At 41.0% G+C, this 20,426-nt stretch overlaps 1 protein-coding gene across 1 annotated transcript in view; it reads left to right on the forward strand.

Moving 5' to 3' along the window:
- Ush2a (usherin) overlaps positions 1 to 20,426 on the forward strand; it is a 663,496-nt gene that overhangs the window by 160,810 nt on the left and 482,260 nt on the right. Inside the window, 10 exon segments of the mRNA XM_075987373.1 lie at positions 1,653 to 1,801; positions 1,803 to 1,900; positions 1,903 to 2,094; positions 3,076 to 3,150; positions 3,153 to 3,327; positions 5,203 to 5,246; positions 5,249 to 5,370; positions 8,120 to 8,140; positions 10,166 to 10,221; positions 10,223 to 10,287. Coding sequence (XP_075843488.1) covers positions 1,653 to 1,801; positions 1,803 to 1,900; positions 1,903 to 2,094; positions 3,076 to 3,150; positions 3,153 to 3,327; positions 5,203 to 5,246; positions 5,249 to 5,370; positions 8,120 to 8,140; positions 10,166 to 10,221; positions 10,223 to 10,287 — 997 coding nt within the window.

The raw sequence follows: 20,426 nt of genomic DNA on the forward strand, positions 1-20,426 counted from the left end.
TGTGATAGGCATTTCCATGATAAAATTGCAGTGATGTGTGCACAGACTAACAAAAGCACCTCCACTCAGGTCCATACTAATATTGTTAAGCCTGCTTCTCTCTGTCATCCCTCAATTGCCATGTTGAGTGGCATTTAGGGATGGATAACTTCTCTCTGGCCTTTAGCAGAAGTTCCTCCTGAGGATACTGTCTTTTTGAAGTGCAGTGGACCAGTTTCATCCTTGGCATCCCCATGACACTGACTTAGGGGAAGCTGCTTTTTTCTACAGGTTCTTGTGAACACTCCACCACATTCCAAGCTTTTCCATCCTGCATCCAACATCTTTTTTGCTTAAAGTCTGTTGTTGGAGTCCGCTTGCACATTGCTGGCTGCTTAGACTCGAAATAATCACCCAGGAACTATGTTATTTGCAATACTGTTCGGCTAATAGCTTAAGTGTATTGCTAACTAGCTCTTACATCTAGAATTAATCCATTTTTGTTATTGTATATTTTACCATGAGGCTCGTTGCATACCAGCAAGGTTCCAGCTGTCAGCTCCCCTCTTTCCCCTCTGGCAGCTCCATGGTGTCTCTCTGACTCCGCCTACTGTCTCTCTATATTTCTCTCAGCCTGGCTTTACTCTGTTAAGCCATTGGCCTAAAGCAACTTCTTTATTAACCAATAAAAACAACACACAGACATAAGGACTTCCCACACCAAAAGTCACCTTGCTCTAACCAAAAGAGGTCCCATGAATGCCGGCTCTCAGCACAGTGTCCTTTCCATTCAGAAAGTCAAGAAATTTTGTGGATTAAAATTAGACTCCAGATATCTATTCCTTAGGCATCCAAATATGCAGAAACCATCAGTGTTTCTGTAACAGAAACCTCCACGGACCCCCACACAGTCAGACAATGTAGCAGTCAACAGCCACTCTGACATTTCTTTGATTCCTAGGTCTGCAATGTGATTACTGTCTCTGTAGAGAGTGGGGATCCAGGCACACAGCTTATCATGGCCACTACCTAATGCCTTTTTTCTCAATCTCTGCTTTCTACCTTCTCTTCTCTGACCCCTCTGCCCTTCATGCATGGAGATTCTGCTCATCTCCAACTTCTCTTGTACAGCTTCTCTGTAGTTGACAAATATTTCTAAGACTTAGCAAAATGTGTGTATGGTTGTATGTCATTTTAACAGGTCAGGAAGGGTCCAGTCAAGGTATTAGGCAGGAGAAAGAGCAGGTGCTTGGTGGTAGTTGCAGAGATTGGACTCAAGGATCAGCATTTGGCAAACAAACCAATATTTGTACTGAAAGCAAATATGTGTTTCAATGATTGCAAGGACTCCCTATGGGTACTTCTGTCGGGGGACCCTGTGAAGAGCATACCAAGGGCAGAAGTAGATTTCTAAGTGTTCTCTGCTCCATTTGACACTATGCTCACAACGTACTGGACTATACAAGCAGCCATAATTTGCCTGGTCTCCCTTGTAAACTTATCCAGCACACCCTTACTGGAATGAGTTGATCAGTTTACCACACAGTTAAACAGCATGAGAAAGAGGCCATTGGAAAGGATTCCTTGGCAGCTGTGAATTCTGACTGTCTGGTTTTCCTTTCTATTTCTGATACTCAGTGCTTGGTCGCAGTCTGTCATCACTCACATCATAGTCATATTATGTAGAGACCTCTAGTGTTCTTGGTTCAACAAGGAGCATCACTGTCATTTATACTGCAGAGCTGGAGGTCTCAGAAGAACACTTGAACTTGACTCATGCCATTTCTGTTGGCTCTGACTCTGTGATACTTTCCTGGAAAGGAAACCCACTCTGGTCCTATAGAGGAGGATGGTTTATCACGCACACCCATGGACAGTGTCGAACCCTGTGTCTCCTAGGAAGGTCAGGAAACCCCAGCTACCACTGGAATCTGGCTCCATTCAACCAGTACCGTTTATCTGTACAGGGATGTACTAGAGGAGGCTGTTTACACAGCTTGCCCATTGTAGTAACCACAGCCCAGGCACCGCCCCAAAGGCTGCGGCCACCTGCAATATGGAAAATCAGTTCCACAGAACCCCATGTAGGATGGGCTCTATCAGGAGCACAAAATGGTAAGGCCTAGATGTCTCTTTCCTTTAGAGACCGAGACAGAGATGAAGGATTATGTAGTGAGACTGAAACTCTATTTGCTTCTATGAATGTAAGGCGTATACTCAGGAAAGGATTTCTGAAGATATGAAGTTCTATTTCTACTGGTAGAAGAAGAGGATATTTCATCTAATTGAAGAACAAATTCCATTCAATTAAATTGCTCTTTAAAAGGCTAATATTATCTTTGCTCCTAATGGCATCTGCCACAACACAGATGATGTTTATAATTGGATGCGTGCTTATAAAATGCATTATATTTGACTGAGTCACAAGTTAGGGCACCCATAAGCTGCAAATTTTCTCTTTTAAGCAAGAAAAAGATATAAAATAATACAAAAAATGTACATAGGCTAGTTGATTCCATTAAGTTAATTTTTGTGTTCTTAAAATTGAACCTTGGGGTACATAGGTCACACACACATTCCTAGGTTTTTAACAATTTATGTTATGTACATACCATGGCAAAACTTGACATCAAACTTTTTGTTGCTTGGTAAAAACTAGATACACGTTAGTTACACAATATTTATGCAAATGTGTATAGTGTCAAATATGTAATTAAATGTCCAATATTCAAAATATGCACACTGGAAGTAGAGTGTGCAGGTACCCCAAAAGAACTGGATGTCCTTAGCAGAAATTATGAGTACCCATCCTGCAAATGCTTTATTTAACATATGGTAAATTATGGTTGTTTTGTAGTTATACTTCTTTTGATTTATTTTCCTCAAAAATAGAATGGCTTTCATGCTAATTTTGTAATCAGTTTTGCTGCTTTTATAGACACCTGTCTTATAGAATGCTAAATTTCTATCCCTAAATTACTAAAAAGAATCAACAGGTAATGCAGTCAGAATACTGAAAAAACTGGCAGCCTTAAGTGACCAGTCCCTAAAAAGTCCCTTTGCCTAGGTCACTTCAATCTACTGTCTCTTTCGTAGGTGTAATTGTGAGATTTGAATCATCCATGAAGAGATGGCCATCTACTAAGAAAAGCTGCATGTTTCGGAGCAGTGGTTGGCTCCTCACCTAGCTTCAAAGTCAGCCAAGAGGAGTGAGAACGTACTGCAGCCTCCCCAAGTCAACGTACCCTTCTCTGGCTCAGAGCCACACGCAGGGTAAGCCTTTAGGGTCTTACCTGTGAATATGGCTGCCAGTGTGTCACCTGCCCGGGCCTCAGAAAGAATAGGAGAGTCAGGTAAAGACAGATGCTTTAGATTCTTATTTGAGAACCCCTCAGCAAAAGTGCTCCCTGGAAATTAAGGTAAAAAAAATTGGAAGTGGAAAGAGCAGATGGTTTAGCTATAAATTCATTTGTAGTGAAGAAGGCTTAATTGTAGCCCCAGTCTTTGTGTGTATGTGGGGAGGTCACTTGATTCCCAGTGTCGGGCAGACAGACACTTAACCGTATCGTGCTTTGTGTTTATCATTGTTTACCAACAGGGAAAGAGATTTTAGTTTTATGATTAGATATTTCTCTTTTGAGAACAAATTTTGAAGGTAATGGAGGTTACATAATGACATAAACTAATATATCAAAAGGTCTAACCCCAAGTTGCATTGAAACAATTAGAATTAAGGTGTGGGCAGAGAGCCAAAAGTTTAGTTTTCTTATGGTATCTTTATCAAAGTAACTGATTGATTCTCAATTTTCCACTTTATTTCTCACGTAAAATCGACTTCCAATACCACACACACACACACACACACACACACACACACACACACATATATGTTTGTAGATTCAATACAAAATAAAAGTATACTTGTTTCTTCAATGCTTATGGTATTAGAAGTCTACTTTATATGAGAAATAAAATGGAAAATTGAGAATAAATCAGCTAGTTTGATAAAGATACCATAAGAAAACTAAACACACACACACACACACACACAACTCAACCTCAATTTAACAGGTTGAAAGTGTAAAGGTTGAGAATAGCTTTGGGTGCATGTCCAGAGGCCTCATGGAGTGAATTAAATGTGCATTATATTTGATCACCTCCCCAAAACTCCTAGAGGGCCAGGAAAAGTGAAGTATTGAGTCATGAAGTCCTGGAAATGGAAAGCCAAGATCAGAGATGAGATAATAGCAAATGAAACAGCATCTGGGAGCCCTCATGATGTTAAGGACCACTGGAAAGGAACGATGCCATGAGGCCCTTTGATAACACCACCTTTGGCAGCTCATTTAAACTCTATACGAAGACGGCAAGGATGGTAGTAGGAGTAAGTGTGTTGCGTCTGTGTGCCCTGCACACTTCAGGAAGGACTGACCCAAAGCTATGAGTTTCATTGGGCTCATTGAGTCCATCTTAGATGGACCTTTTAGTGGAGAGTGATTTTCTCCAGCCTCATTAGTTTGACTCGGTTTAGTTAAACATGGCTTCCCATAAGAAATCTAGTATGTTGTCATCCATCGTTTGCTTTGGGGACTGTGACATGTTCTCTTTCTGTATTATCCAAATTTCTTATCAAATTATTCACTGCCTATTTTCATGAAAACAGAAGTTTCTATCAGAGTTTCCCTGTGTGTGTGTGTGCGGGGGGGCAGAGATACAGAGGAACATAGAGAGAGAAAGAGAGATAAAGAACATATGCCTGCATGCATGCCGAGTCTAGAGAAGCCATTCGGTATCTATTCTATCGCTCTCCACCTTGTTCCCTTGCGACAAGTTCTTTCACTGAACCTGCAGCCAGGCTGGTGACTAACCACCCCCAGTGAGCCTTCTGACTCTGCCCAACATGGCAATAGGATTACAGATGCATTTGAGGTCATAACCAGCTTTCTGAACTCGGGTCCTTATGCTGTGAATCAATTGCTCTTACCCATTCATCCTACCATTCTGAATTTTATTTTGTAAATGAAAAATACCTTACCTGATAAAGTAGTAAACATCACTCTGAATGACAGTTTAACGTGAATATGTAATATATATGTACATTTTTAAAATTTTTAAAAATTGAACTTTTTTACAAATTATGGGGTTTTGAAAAAAAACAATAGCTAAGTCTGAAATCTTTTATGATTTCATTTATGCGTTTGATGTTGTTTTTGTCTTTGCTAGCACCTCTGTTCATGCTCCGCCTTCAGTCTCTCCTCGCTCATCACACTCAGTGTCTCCTGGGAGAAGCCAGCAGAAGGCTTTACAAAAGGAGAAATTCTAGGGTACAACATCAACATGGTTTCTGAACAGTCCCCCGAACAAGATGTTCCAGTGATGATGTGTTCAAAGGTATTTTTATTTTCAGCTCATTTCTTTCCTGAATTAAGTTATGGCTTCATTTGATGTTTTCTGAATTTATAGATTTCTGTAGGAGAATCTCTCTCCAAATGCGTTTATCAAATGGGCCATGTTCATTAGCATAACATCAGCTCTTCAAGGTCCTTCGTCTATCTATGCTTATCGCTTATTTATCTAATGTGCTGAACTAAAGTGGTTGCAATTTTATTTCATAAGACCTGCTGTTTCCACTTAGTCTAAAATATTTTCCAAGAAGTCCTTTCATAGCTTTGTACTATATAAGGCAGTCTGAAAATATTATTTGAACACATAGTACTGCAGTTAGCCAGTCCACAATCTGTCAGGATTTATACTGTATTCATTTGGATGTCATAATGACATTGAGAAGACCATCTCATATACACATTTTGGGTATGTCTTCATTTCCTTGGGAAAAGTGATGAAGAACCAAATTTATTACAATATAACAGAAATAATGGCTGTAGGGCTGAAAAATGTGGCCCTGTTGGTCAAGTGCTTGCCTAGCCTGTGTTAGGCCCAGGGCTTGATTCCTAGTGCTACATAAAACTAACACAGTAGCACAAGTGTATAATCCAACCACCCTCAAGGCAAAGGCAGCAAGATATGAGGTTCAAGGACATTCCTCAACTACCTAGTGTATTTCAGGCTTGCTCAGGTTACATGAGACCTGCCTCAAGTTTTATATATTGATATAATTCATATAAATGCTGTTATTACAATGAATTTTCAAGGCTTTGGATGCATGTTCACATCCTGTCTTCAAGTAATGTCTACGCTAGTGCTCACTGGCTATGGAAATTTCTAGAAAATGAGAGGGTATCATTCTCTCTAGTGTAGAGATGAGGAACTTTACCTTTATAGCCTGTTTTATAGGCATAGTAGTGTACAGAGAGAGGCTATGGGGTCAACGGCATGTGTCATCCTGTATTTGGCGTTCACTTCTACTTCCGAGGGACATAGTCTTTGATGAACACCAACATGAGATAATAAGATCTCCACACTTCTTGTCCAATCTGTGAACATCATGTTTCCCAGATTTCTCATACTCTGACTTTCTGATCTTGTTTCATGTCCATGACCAGAGTGTCTTTACCTTGAGATACTTCTATTTCACACATAGCGGGTAAGCAAATGCAATGCCTGCAGGTCTGTCTTCTGAGAATGTTTGTCTTTGCTGCTGTCTCTGAGACCCACCATGGTGAGACCATGTAGCAGCAGCCTCTGAGCCTATCCTTGTAACTATTATTGGACTATTATTGTAACTAAGACAGCCTACATGTGTAGTCAGCTCTGGTATTCTCCTTTCTTTATGGTGTAGAGAGAGCGTCCAAGGTCGGCATGACACTCTTTAGGCTATGCTCAAGTCTTAGATTTCCATTTCCATCATAGGATGCATTTTGGTTGAGTCTGTCTGACTTTAAGATGACATATCTGAAAAAAAAATCCAACCAATGAGAAGTAACACTAGCTATGCAATCATCCGATGTTCTGCCGGCTGCGCTGGTATGATGAGAGTCCAATAGCTTCTTGAGAGTGTTAAGCAGATAGTTTAGGGTCTCTAGAATTCCTGTCACTTTAACATGCCTTTTCTCTGCATACTGTCTGCCTTGTGGCTCTCTTTCCATAAATATTCCACCATATTTCCCCACTATTATGCTTCCCAGAGCCCATGGATCTAGTAATGTCTCAAAGCGTTCATCAGCCAACACCACAGCCTGAGCCCACAACTAAACTACTTCCCACTCTGGGACAGGTCAAGCAGCAGAATTTCATGTTGGCATGCTGGTCAGAGAGTGCCCACATGAGAACTATTCCCCTTCAGATGGAAATTTCTTCACCAGACATCGAGCTTCCTGCTGAAGAGAGCAAGATAAAACACTTCTACAGATGTTAGATATAGTTATTTTTCTTCTACTTTGGACTGGATAGATCCTCTAGATGTCACATCCAACTCAGCCTCCTAAAACCCCAGCTGGTGCTTCAAATCCCTTAATCCTTTAAAGTTAATCTCCTACTCTCTGGAACACACATCTTACTAAGACCTCCATACACTTTTTCCCTGCTTATCTGATCCAGTTCGCATGATTCTGTTGACACATAGAAACAGTACTTTCGAGAAGGATCGGATAGTTTGTCTTAAAATGATGATAACCCTAAGATTATCTTTGTTTAGTTCATAGATGACATTGACAATAGCCACCGGAGTACACAGTCCTAAAAATTAATACTTTCTCTAAAAATTGTCTTAATGATGACTTAGTTCACCACTAAAGTAAGTTTAAGAATTGTTCCACAATAGCAAAGTTGTGGTCTGCCATAAGTCACCTCCCTGAATCCTCATTGTCTGCCAGCTAAGGTGCTCCAGTTGCAGGATACCGCTTTAATACGTTGACATCTCTCTCTATGAAGTGAAGGCCTCTTATGATTGTCATAGTTCTGTTTCTCCAGAGGGCACCAGCCATGGTAGAAGACTTAAGATCGGGATATATGGGGGAGGGTTACTCAGACACAGCAGACAGTATAGGGAACTCTGTCACCGTTGAGAGGAAGAAGCTGAAGTATGACACCATTATGAAAATCTCTCACCTGACATCCCAAACATTGAGAATCAGAATTCTCTAAAGTTGCCCCAAAGGGTAGAGATCCCGGGCTTTTCAACCTCAGCACTGTTTGTTTACACACAGCCTTCAAGACCCCCACAAACTGAATGAGTTGCTAGGCCGTCCATTGATTCTCTCAAGTTCTAGAGTTCAGAGGACTAAAACTGAGCTGCTGGAGGGCCTTGCTCCTTCCGTGTACCCGAGAGGCTGTCCTTACCAGTTCCTCCGGATGCTTGGTGACGCCAGCATATTTCTCATTTCAGCTTTGTCGGGTTGCTGTACCTCTACTCCCTCTGTCTGTGGGTGGCTTTCATTTCTCCTAGAAAGGTGCCAGCTGTCAGGCTGAAAACTAGTCCTAAAAACAAGATGTTTTAACTCATTTCCTCCACAAATACTTCATTTCAAAAGTTCTGGGGAGACTTGCATTTGCAGGGAGACCCTCTTTATGGCACTGTGAATTTTGCCTTTTTCTGAGTTGTTTTAGTAGACAAAATATACATACAAAACAAGAAATCTATTTGGGGGCTAGACAAAAAGTCAACAATAAATTTATGGTTCCTTATTGTCTTTCTCATCTATCTACATATGTGACTTCTTCAACTATCTCATGATAAAATAGCATCTGATATAATAACATGCTTTTCAGTTTAGATGACTTATAAATCTGCTATAAGGTAGCTGTTTAGGCAAATTTATAATAAGACTGGTGTTTGGTCTTTGATCCTTATATTCCATATTTAACATTGTGTTTTGACTCACCCTTTATTTTATTTATTCTTTTATTCTTAGGCTAATATAATTTTGAAGTCAATACCTAGGTGAACAACCCTAGTACTTTGTTGTACTCCTGTAGGGAAAATCCCTAAGAACTATTTGGAATGTCACAAAACTCTGTAAGCATCTGAACCTGTGTCTGTTTGTGAAGTATCATTTTATATGAATGTTAAACCTAAGAACTAGGTCAGTAATTATAAACTCTTGATAGACTCAAGAAGCGTGGCAAACACAAGCCACAGGGCTGCCACTGACGTAACTCAGCAATCTTTGACTGTAACCTTTTTATAAGTATACATATCATACCTCAATGATAAAACATATAGTATAGCACATACATCAACCCACGCCATACTCATTTTTAACATTACCAAGTCTTCCATACTGTACAGAGCTGTGTGTCCTATAGTTTTATAGCCTTGGTGGTACCATTGATTTATATTGCCACTACCACAAACATTTGACTGTTTGCCTCATGACATTAAGTAGCTATGGCATGCCTAAGTAGTATAAACTTTCAGATCTTGTGATTATAAGGGGCCACAGCTGCATACGCACTCTGGTCTCTGGCTGATCCAAGCATCCATATGTAGCCCAGTGAATCCATATCAGTAGCCATAAGAAGAATTATTTCATGTTCATAATTCTGTCTGTGTGCATTTCCCCCTAAATATAACTTACATCCTCCATCTGAGCCAGTTTTCACGGCTGTTTGTTATTGGTTCTTCTCATGATGGTAGGGTGGAAACTCGCTGCCTGTTTAATTGTTTACAGTGTTCCTCCCAGTATCTTTTGCTCAAATCCTCTTTTCATTTGAAAATATAAGATGATGACAACATTTCAAAAAATACAGCTATCAGTCTAATTTATGTTTATTTGAATAAGAAAAGAAACGAGATTTGACCTAAGGAAATATTCACTTGGCATCTATCCTTTCCCCCTTTATTTCCATGGAGGTTTTAAGCAAATGGTAGGCTGACTTAGCACTATGCCATTGTCCTGTGTTCTGCCATCAGGTGGCATGTGGCATCACCACCCTGTGCTACTGTTGGCTTTGTTTGGACTTTTTCACAATAACTATGTCAATGTCGCCATCTTTATCTCTACCATTGGTGACAATAACCATACATCCATGCTGCTTTATGAGGCCATAACTCCGTTTTCTCATTTATCCACTCAGGAACTGCATTATTACCTCATAAAACAGTGTGATTGTACAATTATCAATTAAACCCTGGCTTGTGAGACTTTTTTTGGAAATCACTTTCCTTATAGGAGTTGGCAATAATTCCCTCTATCTGAATTCATGGAATTTGTAATGCCAAGATTATAGGTTGCGTATTGATTATTGTATGATTGTTATTGTCAGTTTGCTGTTGTATTCTGCCAAGTCCCAAAACCCGTCTTACATCATAAAGGGACTCAGACCTTATAGGATCTACATCTTTATCTCTCTGCAATTTCATGGGCTGTGTAACCAGTGCTTCGGGAGCAGGACAAACCCTAGCAGCAGGTGAATACATTCCAACTGAACATAAAGAACATGGGGACCTTGGGGGAGGGTTGGAGGTGAGGGGAGAAGCAGGAAGGGGAGAAGAGAAAAATGTAGAGCTCAATAAAAATCATAAAATAACATACTGACTCAAAAAAAGAAATACACCCATATTGAAAATTAACACCTACAGGACACCTGTATTTTAGACTTCACATGCATCCTCCCTGTCCCCTGATGCTCCTTCAGTGACCCTGTATGCTGTTGGTCTTGAGATTTTTAAACAAAACAACATGGAGCCAAGGGTTATGGTTATACCGGAAGAACCCCAGATTAGCTAAGGAATAAGGATGCCTCCTGTGCTCAGTCTCTCCCTCAGACATCAGAATGTCCTGGCAGTTGTGAGATGTGTTTAGGAGGCATCCCACCAGGACACAGGACTTTTCTTTCCTCAATCTTCATTTTACCTCTTAGGTTGGGACTGCCTACTCCTGTCCCAAGAGGATATCAAGCAATTTGTAGGTTGTCCTGACATGATGTTTTCATCTGTTAGACAGTTGCTTGCATACAATTTTATTTATGATTAATAAGAATTTCCTAAGTTTTTACAATATAATAGGAAAATTGTTAAATCCTAGAATGTGGTTTGTGTCGTTTTTGTTTGCTTTACTGCAAGCCAACTAGATTTATACAAAGCTGAATACATATATCACCACCGCCTTATACACTCCACTACCAGCATTTAGAATATTTTCAGTTCCCACTGATTCTGCCTGCAAGGCTTGCATTCTCTTTATGGGTGTCTCTACATGTACAGAGGTTAGGAGATCTCTCCGTTAATTATAGGTGTTGTAAAAACATATATTTAACCATCGCCCTTCCATCTGTAGATCTAATTCTATTGTTCCTATCTCCAGTTCTGGGAAAACTAATTTGGTTCAAATTATGTCACACAATGACTTTTGCTTGTTACAATTTCCCATGGATGTGAAAGAAACCCAAATTCTGTGACAGCGTGGTTTATTATCTCAATGACTGAATTCTTCGCGAATTTATGCTTAATCTGTGTGTATTTCAGAAGTGTGAGTACATTCAAGGAGTATCAAGTGTATTAAATCATATGGAGTCCCTATTTTTCTTATAAGCCCATTTATTTTTATGAATTACATGATTCAAAGGTACTAAATTTGAATAAGTGAGGTGGATTCTATCTGCTTTAGGCAAAAGTGACACGGAATTTAAAAGGATATTCAATGTTGCAGATTGACGGAAATAAGGCAGAGATTGAGCAGACACTATAGATTAGCCTCTGGGAGAGTTAGGATAGAGAGCCAGCAGGGAGGTGGGTGGGAGGTCCAGACCCCCAAGTGATGAAGTTGCAAAGTCATCCAGTGCTGTTGGATACCCAGTGTTTCTGCTCTCGCGGTAACATCTCCCGTGTGTTTGTCCAATCCGTATCTTATACCTTTAGTGATTGGGAAGCGTTCATGTCTCAGACAAACCAGCATCCTTAGACCTGTTTTTGTAAAGCTGATTTCTAGTTCTTTTCTTTTACTTATACTTGTGTATTTGTGTGTGTATACATATGCCCAGTGCATGCCGGGAGGTCAGAGGACAACTTGCAAGTGTCAACTCTCTTTCTATCATGAGGATCCTAGAGGTTGAACTCAGTCATTCAGGTTTGGTGGCCAGCACCTTAAGTGCTGAGCTGTCTCCCCAGGCCTGAAAAGGGGAGTTCTTAAGTGGACTGAAATATTTACCTTTAGGGGACTTAAGAGGTGAGTGAGCAGCCACAAGGCGGGACACCCCACTCTCTGGGACCTCCACAGTGGGAAATACCTACCTCAAGCTTCTATTCAGCATTCTTCTTTGGGACGCTGTTGTTAGTAGAACTTGTCTCCCTCGTGACGTCATTGTCCATTATACGGCTAATAATATGACATCAGTAAAAGTCTGGCCTTCTCCGTGCTGCAGTGCCACAACTGGAAGGGTCTAATGCCGAGCAGGCTTGCTTTCTGACTGTGTCAGCCCATGTACCTCTAGACACAGCAAATGAAAGAAACTGGAGTGAGACATGCCTGTTCCTGGGGACTAGACAGACCCTGGAGACTGGGGTGCAGGAAGGAGTTACCCCTTGTGGCATCATTGATAACGAGGCCCTGTCTTGTAAACTGGAGTGAGACATACCTGTTCTTGGGGACTAGACAGACCCTGGAGACTGGGGTGCAGGAAGGAGCTGCCCCTCATGGCATCATTGATAACATCCCCAATGGTCCTGTCTTGTGGTTGAAGCTGTGAGTCCCCAAGATATAGAGGAAGCCACCCAAAGTGCTCTCTGCAGCTTATTTTCAGTCACTAGTAAGGAAGCCTCAGGCCCCTGGCACAGGAGTGATGGTCACAAGGTAACTGGAGCCTCCAAACAGCCAACACATAGTTGAAGAAGTATTTAGCATCCTCCTCCTCTTCCTCCTCCTCCTTTTTTTCCTTGGCTTCTTTGAGATTCTGACTTTGCTGAGACATATATCAGACTAACCTCAAATTTGTGACCTTCTTCCTGCCTCTGCAGGAAATGCAGGCACATGCTGCGTTTCATTTTCCCACGTACTTAGCCATAAAGAAAGTGCAAATTAAAACTATTATTTTGTTTTTCTCTATTTTTTCCATCTCTCCACTTTTTTCCCTCTGGGTTTTGTTTTGTTTGTTTTGAGACAAGGTCTCTCTACATAGGCTGTCCTAGAACTCACTGTGTAGTCCAGGCTGACCTCAAGCTCAAGAATTTGCCTACCTCTGCTCCCTGAGTCCTGGCATTAAAGGTGTGTGCCACTGAGCCTGGGCCTCTCTACCTTTCTTTTTTTAATCATCAAAAAAGAGAACCTGGAACTATCTCATAATCTCTAAAAAACTACATAGATTTCAGATGTGGGTGATAAATAGTTTTTTTGTGCTTTGTTTTGCTTTATTTTATTGTTCTTTTTTTCCAGATAAGATCTCAGTATTTATTTGGGACTAAACTCCATCTCACAATCCTCCTGTCTCAGCTTCCCAAGTAAAAATAACAATTTATTCATACACATTTTGTGGGATGAGGCATAATTATTTTCTTCTTAGTTACCATTTCTAGTTTGTAAATGTACTTAAATGAAAAACAAAATGAACCAGAATGCATGAGTTGGAGTTAGACTTGGCTATTTAAGAGCTATGTTTGCTATTTTTGCACAGCAGTGACCAACATCTGATATGATATAATGACTAAAAGCCAGAAAAATGCTTTTGTCTCAGTGTCCGTGGGTTGAGTCCATGCTTCCTTGGTCCCGTGGACTAGGAAGGATCATCGTAGCAGTGGGAGGTGTTGTCTCTTCACATCATGGTAGACAGGAAGCAAATGCGGGGAAGGAGCAAGAAACAGGTGTTACCTGAAAGGTACACTCCCTGGGATCTACCGCCTCTTACTTGGCCCCACCTCCTTAGGCTTCCAGAATCTTCTAAGACAGCCTTCACCAGCAGGAGCCTGAGACTTGGGCAAATGCGCCTGTGGGGAGCTTTTCTTGTTCAAATTAGAGCACCAGCTGTGAGCCCCTTAGTGATTTATGTTATCTCTATTACTGAGCTTTTCAGTTCGTAACTACGGATAACGTATTTTGTGTGGTATTTCTATAATTCAGAAGACAATGTGTATAAAATGTGCAAAGAAATACTCTTCACAGCAAAGTGCCCATAAAATTTTCTTCTTATTTGAAATTGCCCTCTCATGAAACATGTTTGTTAGCCAATGTGAACACACACCATGTCCTGCTGAGAGGATGTCCAGTGTCACCCGAGTCCAGAGCTGTGCTGCACGCAGCTTCAGGCTCTTAGTATTATACAGCATTTACCTAACAGGGGAAAGCCTTCAAACCAGGCTCATTGTGAGAACAAACCAGAACATCTTAAAGTCTATAGTCATTTCTTCCTCTCTGAGAAGTATATCATTCAAAATTATGATGCACTACTAAAATGTAGTGGGCTGGAGAGATGCTCAGTGATTAAGAGCACTTGCTGCTCTTTCAGAAGACCCTGATGCAGTTCCCAGCATCCACATGGCAGCTCACAACCACCTGTAACTTCACCTCCAGAGGATTCATGTCCTAATCTAGCTTCCAAGAGCAGTAGACATACCAGTGGTGTACAGACGTATATGCAGGCAAAGCGCCCACACACATACAATAGAATAAAAAATTAAAATGAAAGCAAAATAAAATAAAACATTGTGTCCAGATTACATATTTTGAATTTATTGTTGTAGTCTGAAGTCACCAATGTGCACAAGCATACCATTAATACACTATCTTGTAAATTCTCCAATTAGAAAACAACTATTAGCTGGGAAGTGGCGACACACACCTTTAATCTCAGCACTCAGGAGGCAGAGGGAGGCAGATCTCTGTGAGTTCGATGCTAGCCTACATCAGAGTGAGTTCCAGGACAGCCAGGGCTACACACACACACAAAAAAAAACCTGTCTTGAAAAACCAAAGGGGAAAAAACAGTCAATAGATACTCACTATGTAAAGTCTGTGGGAATTCAAAAGACAATGTACACAGTGTTTGGATGAAGGAGTTAACATCTAAGAGACTAATTGACATGAGGGTATGTGCCGGGACTCTTAGCTGAAAAGAAGGCTGTAGAAACAGAGGGGAGGATGAATGGCTGTGAGTTGGGAGATTAGAAAGTTACTCCACTGGATACTGTTGTAGATGAATTTGGTTGATTGGAAAAGACATTTGTATCTATTTCCTGAGCATATGAAATGTACTAGTCCCCCATGTTAGAACAGTGACGCTGTTCTATGTAACTGCGTAAACGAATGCAGACAGATTGTAAAAATATATATAGCTTTAATGGAGAAATAGACTTACAGAACCACCATTCCAGCAGAGACCAGGAAAACAGAAGCCAGTGCTGCGAGCATGCTCGCCAGATTTATAGGTAAACATTAGCCCGAGGCGAACACGCCCCCTAAGGGGCGGGACTTATCCCTACAGTTCTAGATATTGCTGTGGTGAAATCTATGGTTTATGAAGACCTCTCTGGCTGTACATTCAGAGGGAACGTGCATAGATTCTCAGTCCTTCTCAGTGGGAACCATGTCCCATGAGTAGAAGTGAAGATTGACGGATGAAATGCATAGTTTCACTGGGAGACTAACCACAGGTTCAGGAGAGGAAGAAGTTGACGGCAGTAAACATTTGTGTAGACCATAGTGTTTCTGCTAAATAAAATGGGAAAGATGAACATATGGGAAAAACAAACCCATGTGTTTATGCTTGATCATTTGGTAGGAACATGTCCATGGCAGCTATAAGCGGCTAGCACCAGAGCATACAAATCTGCTGGTTAAAATGTTGCTGCTCTTATAATCATCTGTAGAGATGGCGACTATGGTGAATACGGGGCGGTAAGATGGAGAGGATGCAGTGATGTGGGTAAAGGAGGGTACCTGAGTGAGTGCATGCATGCTGGGAAGTATTGAAGGGAAGGGACAAGCCAAAGAACATGCGAGGTGAGGTCACTGTCACTGGGAGATGAAGCTGGGTGTGAAGGACTGAGCAGCAACGGGAGAAGACTGTAGAAAATTTAAAGGTGATTCTTTGACGTTTTGACGAACACTTCAGTTTACCTGGTTTCTACATAAACCATGATGTTAGCTTCTGTTCTTGTGGGAAATTGTTTCTACTCTGCTGGAGAAATTATTTCAGAGGCTTTTGGGAAAACAAAGGAGAACTTAGTCTTGGCCATCAGCAGGTGACCCTTCATTAGCCAATAAGAGGAATTTACACGCTGATGGTGAGAGAAATTTGTTGTTACGTCTGTTTTGGTGTGAAGTGCACCATTTGCAGGTATATTCGAAGCAGTGAGAAGAAAAATGAGCTTTTAGAGGCCTGTAAGCCCAGTTCAGCAGCTGCTGGCTCTGTAGCCTTCATGCCTCTTTTTTCTAGTAGGTGCTTATGTTTCTTCCCTCATACGTGCCCTAAGATTAAACAGCTAAATAAGACTCATGGACTGGACCCTGTGGAAATAAGCAATGTCGAAGCGAAGGCTTTTGTGCAGTGAAGTCTGTGCTGGAATTTAAGGTAACCAGCTGCTTCACGAGCCTCCCTGCACTGATATTTCTGAAGAACAGTGAGGTAGTTTGCTGTGGGGCTTGCCGGAGATTTAACTCCTAAATCTTAGTGGAGGGATGGAGGTCTGCCAATCAATGGCTTTGTAGTAAGAAGTCACAAATCCAAGTAGGTATCCAGAAGTGTGGGGCCGCAACAGTGGTATCTCCTCATTAAAATCTCAGTCACTCAGTAGTCCTCATTGTCCGCTATGTTCAGAGAGTCCGGTTTTATCCCAGGCTTTTCCAGACCCAGGCCAGCTGGCCTTGGTGAGTTCCCAATAGAACATCCCCATTGTCTCAGTGTGTGGGTGCACCCCTCGCGGTCCTGAGTTCCATGCTCGTGCTCTCTCTCCTTCTGCTCCTGATTTGGACCTTGAGATTTCAGTCCTGTGCTCCAATTTGGGTCTCTGCCTCTGTCTCCTTTCATCGCTTGCTGAAGGTTAATATTCAGGAGGATGCCTATATGTTTTTCTTTGGGCTCAATGGCAATGGGTTTCTGATCCTACTGCACGCACTGGCTTTGTGGGAGACTAGGCAGGTTGGATGCTCAACTTACTAGACCTGGATGGAGGTGGGGGTTCCTTGGACTTCCCACAGGACAGGGAACCCTGATTGCTTTTTGGGCTGGGGGGAGACTTAATTGGGGGAGGGGGAGGGAAATGGGAGGCGGTGGCGGGGAAGAGACAGAAATCTTTAATAAATAAATAAATTAAAAATAAATAAATAAATAAATAAAAATAAAATACATCCTGAAAAAAAAAATCCCCTGTAAATAACATCAAAAAAAAAATCTCAGTCACTATGTTTTTAAAAAGATATGAAGTTTTATCTGAAATTTCATGAAAAAGCTGGAGACCAGAAGATTTATTTTAAATATCTTCTGGTTCATATGATAGAATGGGTGTGGTTCACCCTGAGTACTGTATTAAATTTGGTTTGGTACCTGTAGAATTCTGAATGCATGGGTTCTCCATGGAGCACTTAGGAAAGCTGAAATTAAAGTTAAGGAAATGCTCCTGGCCATCCTGGACCTTTTACAAAACCAAATTACACATCTACAAAAGGCTACCCTTTTCATCAGGAAATTAGTGAATTTCTGTCTTTTTCCAAGTTCACCAGGTTTAAATCTCCCTTTAGGAGACCCATTTCTAAAGGAATACCATGGTGTTTCTTTTTCCTGTCACTGGCTCCAGCCTACAAGCTGAGAAGCTTCCATCTCCTATCAAGAAAGTAACCACAGGTCCATTAAGTTTTCCTCTGAAACCAGAGCATAATGTAGCTCTCCTTTCTCCTGGGTAGAAAACCCACCTTGTTTGCATGCAGGGACATAAGTCTTTTCATTGTGAATAGGACCCAGAGTGATTAAACAAGCACTCTTAATATGTTAATTTATAATTTTAATTACAACAATCTTGTCTATATAGTCATTAGTGAATACTAATATAAATATTTTTCTACCTTTTTATTCATAGTGCGTAAGGCAATCATCCAGTTCCTTCTCCGAGGTTTCTGGTTTCCGTCTCATAATGCCATCTTTGTTCCTAGTTATGAATGCATTTTGTTCCTTCCTGTCTTGAATAATCCCTCATTAAGCTAGTCACTTTCTGCTCCTCGCTAAAAAGGAGAAATTATCATGCAAATGTGGCAGGCCGTATTAAAAAGCACATCACCCCGCACTTCTGTCGCTGTCCTTCAATTAGTTTCCCTTCTTTGAATTTAATTCCATTTGTTGTTAAAACTACTGACTTGATGTATGGACTCATGAATCCGAAGCTGCTGCCAAGAGAGGGAGGGGGAAATCAAAGGCTCTTGGAAGTTCTGCCGAGCTGAAATGAATTCGCTTCACCTCTGACAAGAACACTTGAACAGCCCTGGAGTCCTCTGATGATTCAACTTGGCTAATTATCCAATTATTTATTTCAAGAGTAAAGACGGCATCCTACAATGAGAGAAGTGTAAAGCAGCCTGAGAAATTTGGGAGTGACAGATGACTTAAGGCCCATCCAAGATAAACAGTCTCTGTGCAGAAACTTGGCTTCCCGTGTGCCAACCATGGCCGCTCGGCTACCTCTCATGGCGGAGATGCCGGGCATGCAGAGGACTTTGTTTGTTTGTTTTCTCTCTCGATGGAGACCATTTTTACACTTGCAAACACCATGTCAAATTGCCAGGGCTCTTAAGCAATATTTAAGTTGTATTTCTCTTGATTAAAAGCTTTTGGTTCAAAGCAATACTTTTTAATTGCCTAATGATATAAGTCAGTTCTTAGGGAAAAAAAAACCCGCACATTTAGGAGTTCATTTGCGATATAACTGAAAAATTCATTGCATGGCAGTAAAACAATTTACTGTTAATTACAAGGAGAAGAATTTGCTGTAGCATGCTCACAGATTGCCATGAATCATGCAGCACTCCTAGAGATTTATAACAGATGTGTAAGTGGGATGAATTAGCAGGGTTTAATAACAGAGGCACAAATCATGCAGACTTCAAGGAGCTTTAATTGATATACTAGAATGTGACGGGCATGAATCACTCAGCCATTCAACAGCATTGGAACATATGGTCAGCTCAATATGCTGCATCTTAAAGCGGTTGGTGAGTCGTTGCTTGTCCCATATGGTGGGAGCAATATATTTTTCGTCATTAAAAAAATACATCTTTTTTTAAAAGAAATATGATTGCAAAGCATGTTTGTTATTGAGCAGGCATCTAAAAGCCAAACCGACCTGGGTGTTATTTTTAATTTTTGCTATGATTATTTTTAAACATGGCAGCTTCCCAAAATAAATAAGGGACACTGTGTGTAATACCAGGTCGCTGGAGGCATTCTGAGAGAGGAATCTGTGCTGCTGGCATATTTGACCCCCAGCAAGCCCATGGCAAGCGCTGGAGAAGCTGAGATTGTCCTCAAAACCATGCAGAGTGGGTAGACAAGATGAAGGGTGTGTCACTTTGGGCGAAGGTTAGGACTACCCACCTTGGCATTCTAGCATAACTGATTTGATGAGAGATCTTATTTACTTAGCAGGGTAAAACAAAATAGTTGTGGGCCCCTGATATGGAGCAGCTACCGCATGGACCACCCTTTTGTTTCATCACTAAATGTTACCTTCTTTGGGAACATTATAAATAATCTTCATAGGTAACGGAACTAATGCCATGTCCTTCGTGAGGAGGCAGGTATCCTGGGTGATGACTAACAGGGAGTGTAAAACCCTCCTTCCATTGTAGCTGGGTCCTGGCAGCTCTCAGAAAGGCTTCTGCCACGTTAGTAAATGTGTCAGACTTGAAAAGGGAATATTGCAGCCTTAGTCTGTGCTGCCAGGATTTAATGTCAACAATTAAAATTTATTTTGATCCTTACCTAGTGTTTATTACTGTTTGTATACACAGCAGACCTTACTAATACAGAGCTGCACTATTAGACAGAATTGCCATCTGTTCCGAGAGAAATGCTGGCATCTGTCTTCGATGCTAAAACTAAAATGATATTATTTCTAACAAAACAGAATTAACTGCTTTTTACTTACCAACTTCACTTTTAAGGGCACAGATATAGCAAGGAAAAGGCTGGCTTGTGACATGTGCAATGACCTCAGGACCAGGACTGCTTTTGGATATGTGACTTTTATCCTGCTTCCTGTTGGCCTTTGGGGCGTGCAGAAAGGGCACACAGAAATCACCTTTCTAAAATAGAACCCTGTCATCGCAGTGTTCCCTCTCTATCTTCAACTGATTGATAAATAGCAACTAAAGGTTCAAAAACTTGACTGAATTAGAGGCTCAAGTCCCTCCAAAATATTTTGACAAGTGCGCCCTCAAAAATAAATAAGTAAGACAAAACTTGGAGGAGAGAAATTGAACAGGCAAAAATGCTAGAGAGCGAAGCTCCATTGGTCCCACAGTGACCCCTTTAGGAAAGCACAAGCTCTCCTCTCCACTAGGCTATTAAATTTCTTTCTCCCACACTGGCATATATAAAAGATTTATATGCAGCACCCTCTTATTTTTTTTTAG

Source organism: Microtus pennsylvanicus, chromosome 10, assembly GCF_037038515.1.
Source record: "Microtus pennsylvanicus isolate mMicPen1 chromosome 10, mMicPen1.hap1, whole genome shotgun sequence".
Classification (NCBI taxonomy): Eukaryota; Metazoa; Chordata; class Mammalia; order Rodentia; family Cricetidae; genus Microtus; species Microtus pennsylvanicus.